Source organism: Elephas maximus, chromosome 6, assembly GCF_024166365.1.
Source record: "Elephas maximus indicus isolate mEleMax1 chromosome 6, mEleMax1 primary haplotype, whole genome shotgun sequence".
Lineage (NCBI taxonomy): Eukaryota > Metazoa > Chordata > Mammalia > Proboscidea > Elephantidae > Elephas > Elephas maximus.
Window position 1 is genome coordinate 71,468,175 of NC_064824.1, and position 11,355 is coordinate 71,479,529.

An 11,355-nucleotide genomic window follows, 5' to 3' on the forward strand; every position below is an offset into this window, starting at 1 on the left:
ATTTTCTCCCAAAATGTAGCTTGTTTTTTCATTCTCTCGACAGAGTCTTTTACAGGGCAAACTTTAATTTGATGAAGTCCAGTGTCATGGATTGAATTGTGTCCCCCAAAATATCTGTCAACTTGGCTGGGCCATGATTTCCAGTATTGTGTGATTGCTCACTGTTTTGTCATCTGATATGATTTTCCTCTGTGTTGTAAATCCTATTTATATGATGTTGATGAGACGGGATTAGGGGCAGCTGTGTTAATGAGGCAGTACTCAATCTACAAGATCAGGGTGTGCCTCAAACCAATCTCTTTTGAATATAAAAGAAAGAAGTGAGCAGAGAGACATGGGGACCTCATAACACGAAGAAAGCAATGCTGGGAGCAGAGCACATCCTTTGAACCCAAGGTTCCTGGGCAGAGAAGCTCCTCTGCAAGGGGAAGATTGGTGACAAGGACCTTCCTCCAGAGTCAACAGAGAGAGTAAAGCTTCCTCCGGGAGCTGGTGCCCTGAATTTGGACTTCTACTACTAGACTGTGAGAAAATAAATGTCTGTTTGTTGAAGCTGTCCACTTGTGGTATCGCTGTCATAGCGGCACTAGATGACTGACATCCAGTTTATCACTTTTTTTTCTTTTATGGATTGTGCTTTTGATATCAAGTTTGAAAACTCTTTGCTTAGCCCTAGATCCTGAAGATTTTGCCTTGTGATTTTTTTTTCCCAAAAGCTTTATAGTATTATATTTTACATTTAAGTTCATAATCCGTTTTGAATTCACTTTTGTATATGAGACCTAAGTAAGATCCTTTTTTTTTTTTTTGCCTATTTTATACTTTAATTTTGTTGTTGTCAGGAATATACACAGCAGAACATACACCAATTCAACAATTTCTACATGTACAATTTGGTGACATTGATTATTCTTTGAGATGTGCAACCATTCTCACTCTGCTTTTCTCAGTTGTTCCTCCTAACATAAACTCACTGTCCCCTAAGTTTCTTATCTAATCTTTCCAGTTGCTGTTAATTTGATCACATATAGAGAGTTCTTAAAAGACCACAGTGCTCAAGGCAGATCTCAGTTCTCTTTTAATTTAAAATCTTGCTAACTACATCAAGGAAAAAATCCTTAGTATGATGTTAAAATTATTTAACATCTAATGCTTTGTTTTCACAAAAAGAGAACAGACCCAGACTTTGAAAGACAGCAGCATCTAATGAGAATTAATTATTTTTTGTTGTTGTATACACACATGTACACACAATTACAAGTTTAGTAATTAAACTATTTTTTTTTTTCTTTTTCATTGTTTGGTTTTAAGAAGACTTCAGGAGATTTTTTTTTGGTTTAAAGTTTAAAGATTATCTCAGGACAATATTTTCAGGAGTTCATCTAGCCTCCATGGCTCCCGAAAGTATGAACTCTATAAGGATTTGAAATTCTGTTCTGCATTTTTCCCCTTTTGATCAGGATCCTTTTATAGAATCTTTGATCAAAATATTCAGCACTGGTAGCTGGCTACCATCCAGTTCTTCAGATCTCATGGAGGCAATTAGCCACACATTCCATTTCCTCCCACCATTTCTGACTCTCCTTCTTCCTCTGTTGATCCAGGCAAATAAAGACTGATTTTTGTAACTTGGATGGCCACTTTTAAGCTTTTAAGACCCCAGGCACTATGCAATGAACTAGAAGGTAGAAAAGAAGCACTAAACATATTAGGCCTATTCCCTGGGCTGTCCCATGAAACCATGATCTTAAACCTCCAAACTAAGGAACCACATCCCATGAGGTATTTGGTTGTACGTAGCAGCCCATTTTTTGTCTATTGATGTCCAATTGCTCCAGCACCATTTGTTGAAAAGGCTATCTTTTCTCCATTGAATTGCTTTTGTACCTATGTCAAAAATCAGTACCTACCAATTCCCCTCCCAGCACTGCTTTACCTGTGACTCACAAATTTTGACATATTTTCATTTTAAGTAAGTTCCATGTATTTTCTGATTCTCTTGAGTCTTCCTCTTTAATGTATGAATTATTTAAAAGTTGGTTTTTTAGTTTGCAAGTGTTTGGAGATTTTCTTGGTAGCTTTCTGTAATTAATTTCCGGTTGGGTTCCATACAGAACACACTCTATGATTTATGTTCTTTTACATTTTTTGAGGTTTGTTTTGTGGCCCATTATATGGCCTATCTTTGTATATATTCTCTGGGAACTTGAAAAGAATGTGCATCATGCTGTTGTTGGGTGGAGTATTCTATAAATGTTTAATAGGCCCTGTTGGCTGATGATGTTGTTGAGCTCTTCTATAGCCTTGCTGATTTTTTTTGTCTAGTTCTTTCAATCGTTGAGAAAGTGGGTTGAAGTTTCCAGCTAGAATTGTAGATTTGTTTATCTCTTTTGTCATCTCTATTATGTTTTGCTTCACATATTTACAGCTTAATTGTGGGCTGAATACACATTTAGGATTACTATGTCTTCTTGGTAGATGGGCCTGTTTATCATCATATAATGTCTCTGTTAATTTTTCACTCTAAAGGCTACTATATCTGAGACTAATATAGCCACTCCTGCCTTTCTCATATTGTTTGAATAACATGTCTTTTTTCATCCTTGGGTTACTGGGTTTACTTCCAACCTGACTATATAATCATATTTGAAGTGAGTTTCTTGTAGACAGCATATAGTTTTGTCATATTTATTAATCCACTCTGCCAATCTCTGTCTTTTAGTTAGTATATTTTGACCATTTACATTTGATGCAATTATTGATGTTAGGACTTAAGTCTGCCTTTTTTTGTTTGTTTGTTCCTCTATTTTTCGTGCCTTTTTATGGGTTATTTGAACATTTTTTAGAATTCCATTTTGGTTTCTCTTTAGTGTTTTGGGGCATATCTCTTTGTATAGCTTTTTTAATGTTTACTTAGGTATTACACTATGCATACACACCCTCTCACAGTCTACTGGTATTGGCATTTTTTTACCCGTTCAGGTGAAGTATAGAAAAACCCTGGTGGCATAGTGGGTAAATGCTATGGCTGCTAACCAAAAGGTTGGCAGTTTGAATCCACCAGGCACTCCTTGGAAACTCATATGGGGCAGTTCTACTCTGTCCTATAGGGTCACTATGAGTTGAAATTGACTCAACAGTAATGGGGTTATCTTTCTTTACACCCCTTTTCCCTCCCCCATTTATAGTTGTCTTATACATTTCCTCTACATACATTTAGAGTCACATCAGGCAGTGTGACATTTTTTGCTTCCGCTATCAAACATAATTTATAAAACTCAAGAAGAGAGAAAACCTATTGTATTTATCCATAATTTTGCTTAATGTGTTCTTTCTCCATTCCTCATATTCCAAGGTTCCTTCTTTTATTATTTCCTTTCTGTTTAGAGAACTTCTTTAGACATTTTTTATGTTAAGTCTCCTGGTACAAATTCATCTAGTTTTGCTTCATCTGATAATGTCTTGATTTCCCCTTCACTCCTGAAGGATATTTTTGCTGGGTATAGGGTTCTGGGTTAACAGTTCTTTCAATCCCTAAAAAATATTTTGCCATCTCTTTCTGACCTCCACAGTCAGAAATCTGATGTCATTCTAATTATTTCCCCCTATTATAAAGTAAAAAAAAGTATCATTTTTTTTCTGTGGCTGATCTCAAGATGTTTTCTTTGCCTTTAGTTTTCAGAAATTTAATAATGATATGTTCTGACATAAATTTCTTTGGGATTATCCTGTTTCAGGTTTTCTCAGCTTCTTGAATCTAGAGGTTTATATCTCCTGTCAAATTTGGAAAGTTTTCAGCCATTATTTCTTCAAGTACTTTTTCAGTCCTGTCCTCTTTTTTTTCTCCTTCAAGGGCTCTAGTGACATAAATGTTACATTCGTATTTATAGTCCCACCTCACAGGTCCCTAAGACTCTGTTCTTTTCTTTTTCAGCCTATTTTTTTCTATGTTGTTCAAATTCGTTAATTTCTATTGTTCTATCTTCTAGGTCAGATATTTCCTCTGTCCACTCCAATCTGCCATTGAGTCCATCCACAAAGCTTTTTATTTTTGTATTGTACGCTCTAAAATTTCTACTTGGTTCTCCTTGACATCTTCTAGGTCTTTGGTAGGACTTTCTATGCCCTTGCAGAGGCTATTTTTTTCATGTCTCAAGCATGTTCGTGATCGCTCACTGAAGTCTTTCTGTTATGGTTTCTTTACAATTCTTGTCAGATAATTCTAATATCTCTGCCATTTTTGGTGTTGGAATGTATTGATTTTCTTTTCTCCATTCAGTTTGAGATATTTCTGGGTTTTGTTACAACTAGTAATTTTCTATTGAAACGTGGACATTTTTGTATTATGTTCTGAGACTTTGGATCTTATTTAAAACTTCTGTTTTAGTCAACTTGGGTAGGATAGGAGGGATGCTGGAAGGTGCAGGTAGAAGTCCAGGACCTCACTCAGCCTCCACTGACACCTGAGAGGAGATGGCCTCCTCATTAATGTTGGGTGTGGGTGGGAGTTCCTGCTCCCCCCAGAGTCTCCATTGACACACTGAACTCATTACTGCTGGGCAATGGTGAAAGTACAGGCTCTCTACTTGGCTCCTCTGGCACTACCCCTGCATGTAGGAGGAAAGGCACTTCATTACTACCTGGTGAAAATAGAAGTCCAGTTTCCACTGGCGCCACATAAGATTAGACACGTATAGCTGCGTAAAACCGTTAAGACATGATAACATTCGAGTGGAATCACTCTGTGTCCTATTTCAAATCATCCCTTTGGGCCAAATATCCCTAAGTGTTCAAAGACAAGCTTAACTCACCTTGAGACTCCTACCTCAGGGCCATTTCCCTTGCCACTAGGCAATGTTCACCAAGGGGTGGGGATGCCCTTTGTCCCAAAGCTGGATCTCTGGTCACCTGGGCCAGATTGCCAGTTCTGAGTGTTTTGTTCACATTTTTTTCTGATGGTCCATGAAGTGAGTATACATTTGTGGGTGCAGAGATTATGTGCCATGATGAATCCCACCCATTGCCATTGAGTAGGTTTTGACTCACAGTGACCCTATAGGATAGAGTAGAACTGCCACTGGTGGATTCGAACTGCTGACCTTTTGATTAGCAGCTGAGTTCTTAATCACTGTACCACCATGGCTCCATGATAGTGAAATGTTATTTTTATTCATTTATTTACTTAAATTGCAATCTTCACACTCTCATAGAAAAGAGTAGCTGTGAATTATAGTGATGCTATAGACTATAGATGATTTTATCACATTTGCAACCATAATTTTGTCCCCTCTCTGGAAGGTTAGGGGAAGGTTAAAGATGAAGTGGGAGTGTAGCCCTACCTCCTTACTCCCATCAAGGGAGTAAGCACCTCTGGTGAGCTGATTTTGAATTCTATAGGTTTGCAGATTAGGCTCTTCTCTGGGGCCTAATCCATTAATATGTTGCATTTTGTTCACCCCAGAAATTAAAAATCTACACACAATCCCCAAGTGCCCTTTTAGCTAATAGCTAAACTTCCTCTGGGGCATTGGTGGTTCAGTGGGAGAATTCTCGCCTTCCATGCAGGAGACCTGAAGAATCTGGCTAATGTGCCTCATGCACAGCCCCACCCATCTGTCAGTGGAGGCTTGAGTGTTGCAATAACACTGAACAGGTTTCAACGGAGCTTCCATACTAAGACACTAGGAAGAAAGGCCTGGTGACCTACTTCTGAAAATCAGTCAATGAAAACCCTACGGATCACAATGGTCCAGTGTGACCATAGGGATGTTGCGGGACCTAACAGGGTTTAGTTCCATTGCGCATAAGGCCCCCATGAGTTGAGGGCTGACTCGGCAGCAGATAACAACAGCAAAACTTCCTCTCTGTGCAACAATTCTCTTTCCAAAGAGCTGCTTAAAGAGAACAAGTCTGAAGATGAAATCAATGGCTGGGATAACGCACAAGTCGGACAGTTTAGAATTAATTGCCTATGCAGTTAACACGGATTTTCACTTTTTTTTTTTTTTTCGGTACACACCAGTTGTTTCCAGAGAGGAAGATGATCAAGTTAAAAACAAATGAACAACAACAACAAATCCTTAAGGAAAAACAAACAAAAACCTAACCAAGTGCAGATCTTTTTTTAATGTTATGGGAGGGAAAACAAGTAGAGCAGGGTTGTGGATAGTAAGAAGCGGGCAGAGTTATTTTATAGTTAGAATTCAGCTTCTGCAGTGTCGGAATTTAGTAATTAAAGCTTGGCTTTATCTCATCCAAAGTGTTTAATGATGCCTTAATACCGGCAGTTAAGTATTTCACAATGGACAATGCTCATTCATGAAAAACAAATATGTTCCTCTTGCTAAAAGTGGCCAGATTTACATTCATGTTATAATATCCATGTTCCTTTCTCTAATCAGGTATCAGATTTCAGCAAACTGACCTACTCAAAACAATGTTGACACATAATCAAAAGCAAGCATGCCAATATGGTTTGGAGAGCTCCGATTTGTGGGTGAAACTGAGCCAGGTGGTAAGGGGCTGGGCCCTCCCACAGAGTGGTTTCTGGCAGTGGAAGCTTAACTTTAGGCCCTTTAGGTTTCTTGCCTTTGTGCACCCTGAAAGAAGGCACCAGGGAGGTAAATCCATAATTAGGGGATTATTTATAAAAGAGATTTGTGACTTGACAGACTGCAACCTGTGCATCCACAAACGTGGTAAAAACTCTTTCCAGCCCTTTGTCTCCAGCACTTACAGTCTATTCAAGGTCTCTAGTTTACAGAGTTGCTGGGGTTCACGTTACACTCCTCTGAGAGAAGGGTGTGTGGAAGTGAGGGCAGCTGATCTACTGGGACATTAGCATTGTTTTGAAGTCTCATCTAAAAAGGATACATCTTATTGGTTGTTGCACCCTTTGTCCTGAAACCAGGTGTCCCCAGTTCAAGTTGATTTTAGCTCACCTCATTACACAAGTGCTGAGTGCTCAGGACCTTAGTTAGGGTCAAGTTTCCAGCCTAATTATAGAAAATGGAATGCTTTGTGCAGGGTGAATAAAAGCTACAGGACAACACAGGATGATCCTTAATGTTTATAATAGCTCAGGAATTCAAAGCTCTTTAACAGGAGACCGGTATTTTAAAAAGTTTTACAGGTTTGAAATTCCACTTACAATTATTTTAGCTGGTAATAAATTTTTACTGCTGCATTTACAGCTGTCATACCAGATGCTGCCTATACATGTCAGGTACATGTTTAGGAAATGTCACTCCTTTTTACCCATTGTTGTGGTCAGGGGCCTCACCCTTCTCTGCACATTCATTGTCCATGCTTATTCATTTTGTGTCTTTCATTCAAAATGAAAATATTTACCAGTATGTGATTAACATAGTGACTTAAAGTGTTTATGAGGTACCTAAAATTGCGAGACAACTTTGCATGCCCATTTATAAAAAGGAACCTCTAAAAGAGCTGCAAATTTAACACCACAAATATGTATACCTTGATTTGCAGGACAAATTTTTCAAAGCTTAAAAAATTTAATTGTGAAATGTTTCAGACACCAAAAAAAAAAAAGCACAAAAAGTAATATAAGAGATATAAAAATTACCCATATACCCACTTATATTTAACACATTTAACAGTTTGGCATATTTGCTTCACACCAGTTTTGTTTTTAAAGAAAGCATTAATGATGAGGTTGAAGGTCCCACCCCTCCCTCCATCCTCCATCTTTCCCTCCTCAGAGTTAACCTCTATCCTATTCTTCTTGTCTATGGTGTTTTGTTTTTTGTGTGTGTTTGTACCACAAATTATGCAGTAAAGTTTCCCACATTTGGGGAAACCGGCAGGGCACATCCGGAGTGCAACGGGTAAGCTTCACCCTGGGAAAATCACCTTCATGATCCTGGTGTATTCCTTGCCAGATAATTATGTGTCCATGTTTTTATACTTTCCCAATTTTTTAAAATAGTTTAATGTACTTTAACAACAAATTTACAGGAACAGCACAGAAGACAGACGACATTAAAAACATGTACTTGCATGTAGACAACTGCGAAAAGTAGAGAGAATGGATGGGATCTACTGTATGATAAAAATGCTACAAATACCATTTAGTTGCTGTCGATAAGAAATTTACTTGTTTTAAAAAAAAAAAAATACCTATGCTGGCATTGTCCAGAAAAATTTAACAGGTTTATTTATAACTGTTATAAAGTTGAACTGCTGAAACTTGTTCAATGAAACATTTTGAGTTGCATTAATGCTTTAATTCCCCACATTTATATTAAAAATTCACACACAAATGGAAATAGAAAAGCTGCCGATACTCTCTTTCTGTCCCCTATTTTTCCATTTGCAATCGTATACTTTTAGGTACCTTTTGACCCTGTGGAAAAAAAATATCTAATGTTCAAAACTACCAATAACAGGAAGAAGATAATTTTTTTAAAAAAGAACGTTTCCCATTATAGTGGATTCTTAAGCATGTTCTCCACGTACGTGGCGTGCTAGAGGGATGTCTTTTGGCATAATTGTTACACGTTTGGCGTGGAGAGCACACAAGCTGTTGTCCTCAAAAAGGCCAACCTGATAGGTCTCACTTGCCTTCTGCAAAGCACCAATAGCTGCGCTCTGGAAACGCAGATCTGTTGTGATGTCCTGAGCAATTTCTTGGACCAGGCGTCGGGAGGGAAGTTTGAGAATCAGAAGTTCAGTGGACTTATGATAACGTCGGATTTCGGGGAGTGCCACAGTACCAGGCTTGTAACGATGAGGTTTCTTCACCCCTCCAGTAGAGGGCGCACTCTTGTGAGTGGCTTTTGTAGCCAGTTGCTTCCTGAGTGCTTTTCCACCGGTTGATTTAAAGGCAGTCAGCCTTGTAGGAGGCATGGTACAGAGACAATACACTTATCCCCCTTCTTTTTCTGGAGCTCTGCTAGCTAGAGGCGGCGCTGGCGCGTTGGAGAGCTCTGGTGGTGAGGCAGTGGCTGTGAACAGTTTTACTTTCCCAATTTTTATGTTTTTTAAATTTGTACCTTACAGATACTTTTGCAGTTTGTTTTCCATTCAACATTGTTAAGATTTAACCACATTGATGCAAGTAAGCTACGCCATTCATTTGAACTACAGTGAATTCCATTGTATGAATGCAAAACCTGTTGCCGTGGAGTTGATTCCAACTCACGGTGACCCCATGTGTTAGAGAACTGCTCCATAGAGTTTACTTGGCCGTAATCTTTACTGAAATAAAGATTATAGTACCAGGCTTTTCCTCCTCAGAGCTGTTGGCTGGGTTGAACCACTAACCTTTAGGTTAGCAGTGGATAGCAAACCACTTGTGCCAATATACCACCATTCTTTTATCTATTCCCTTCTAAAGGACATTTAGGCTATTTCCAAGCTTTTACTATAATACACAATACTATAACAAACCATTCACCCCTTAGGTTCAATTTGCTCTACCCTCAGAACCGTTGTTAGTTTCCATCCAGTGGATTCTGACTCACGGCAGCCCCATGTATGCAGGGTAGAAGTTCTCCACAGGGTTTGTGTGACCTTGGGGAGGCCAGGCCTGTCTTCCGTGGTGCCTCTGGGTGGGTTAGAATAACGAAACTTTCAGCTAGTAGTTGAGTGCTTAACCATTTGTGCCACACAGGGACTCCTTCCAAAATAATATATCTTAAATCTGATCACTTCTTCCCATGCCACAACTACCTCAGCCCAAAGCAATTATTATCTCCTCCCAGACTACTGTAGGAGATTCCAGTGTCTCCAGCTTCCACTCTTGTTCCCCTTTAGTTTACTGTCCATGCAGCCCCTAGAGTCAGATTGTGTCTTTCCTTTCCTCAAAACCCTTTGGTGGCTTCCCATCACACCTGGAATAAAATTCAAAGCTTTTCCCACGGCCAGGGAGGCCCACGTGACCTGGCCCGTCTATCTCTTCCTAGCTCTCTGTAGGTCAGTCACTGTGGGCTTGCTGCCATTCACTGCCTCAGAGCCTTTGAACCAGCTGCTCACTCTGCCTGAAACCAGCCCTTTCCTCATCTTCCAGTGACTTCCTCTCTTACTTTCTTCAGATATCACCTCCCCAGAGAAGACTTTCCTGTTTCTCTTATCTAAATTAGTACCTGTTTCATTTCCTATCCCTTTACCAGGCTTTCAGGACCCCTGACAGCAGGGCTGTTTCCATAAAGATTTACAGCCTTGGAAACCCTATGGGGCAGTTTGTACCCTGTCCTATAGGGTCGCTATGAATCAGAATCGACTAGACAGCGATGGGTGTGGTATCCTGCTTTTGCTTTTCTTTTTAGACATTATCGAACCTTAAATTATCTTGTTTGTTTACTTCTGCTTCTCCACTAGAATATAAACCCCATGGACTTTGTGTAGGCCATACTCAGAATAGTGCTTGGACTAATAGCAATTCAGCAATCCTTGAGAAAATGAGAGTGCCTCAGTACAGGATTCATTACGCACAATTCTCCAGGACACTACCTCGCAAACTTTGTTGATAGCAAAGCACAGTATGAAATACATTTTATACAGCACAGACACACAGAAGGAAACACACAAACACACAGTACTCTAGTACTCTCAATATCTTTTTAAAAATTCGATTTCTTTAAAAAAGAAAGAAGAAATTGATTTCTCAGCACGAAAAGCTTTGCTGTAGGGTATATATCTCAAAGTGGTTTTGCTAGGTTTTACTAAATATTTTTGAATAGTTCTTCAAATTTAAAAATATACACTACTAACATCACTACAGGAGTTTCTTCATATCCTTATCAGCACATGATCTTACCAGCATTTAACATTTTTTTCAGTCTGAGTGAAATTGTAGCTCCTTGTTTTAATTTGCAATTTCTTGATTAATGAAAAAACTGATAGGCCAGAGATCTTATTTTTTAAAAATATGTAAACCAAATAGTATTCTAGTATGGCAGGAGGACTAAGAATTTCCTCATCAAAACCTTTTGTTGGCAAAGTGACTTAATCTTCCCCTAGTTCATACGTTTTGCAATTCCAAACTATCATATCATTTGGTAGCACAAAATTGTACTCCCAAGGACACAGCAATAAAGACAATTTTAGTTCATTCAACAATCATTTGGTTGTTCATTCATTCATCCAACAAATATTTACTGAGGCTCCTCCTCCCACCCTGAGCCAGGAACTTACCCAGGCGCTGGGCATATCCAGACCAACAGCCTGTCCTGGTGCTTACCTTCCAGACCGTGAGTTCTTTGTCCCTTGCACAGCGGAAATGGGCAGTGTGTTTTAGAAAGACCAGAAGACTCCTTCCAAGTCCCTTCCAATCTTTCAAATACATTGTCTTCGTGCATTTACTTCCCCACAAGTTTTGTTTTTGTAGTC

General features: G+C 39.0%; 1 protein-coding gene and 1 pseudogene across 1 annotated transcript; both read right to left on the bottom strand.

Annotated features, from left to right (window-relative positions):
* Nucleotides 1–7,780: 7,780 nt before the first annotated feature.
* On the bottom strand, nt 7,781–7,912 carry LOC126078600 (uncharacterized; annotated as a pseudogene).
* A 548-nt stretch (nt 7,913–8,460) lies between these two features.
* On the bottom strand, nt 8,461–8,871 carry LOC126077801 (histone H3.3C-like). The gene has a single exon (XM_049887466.1). The coding sequence runs from the start codon at nt 8,869–8,871 to the stop codon at nt 8,461–8,463; it is 411 nt and encodes a 136-aa protein (XP_049743423.1).
* Nucleotides 8,872–11,355: the final 2,484 nt, after the last annotated feature.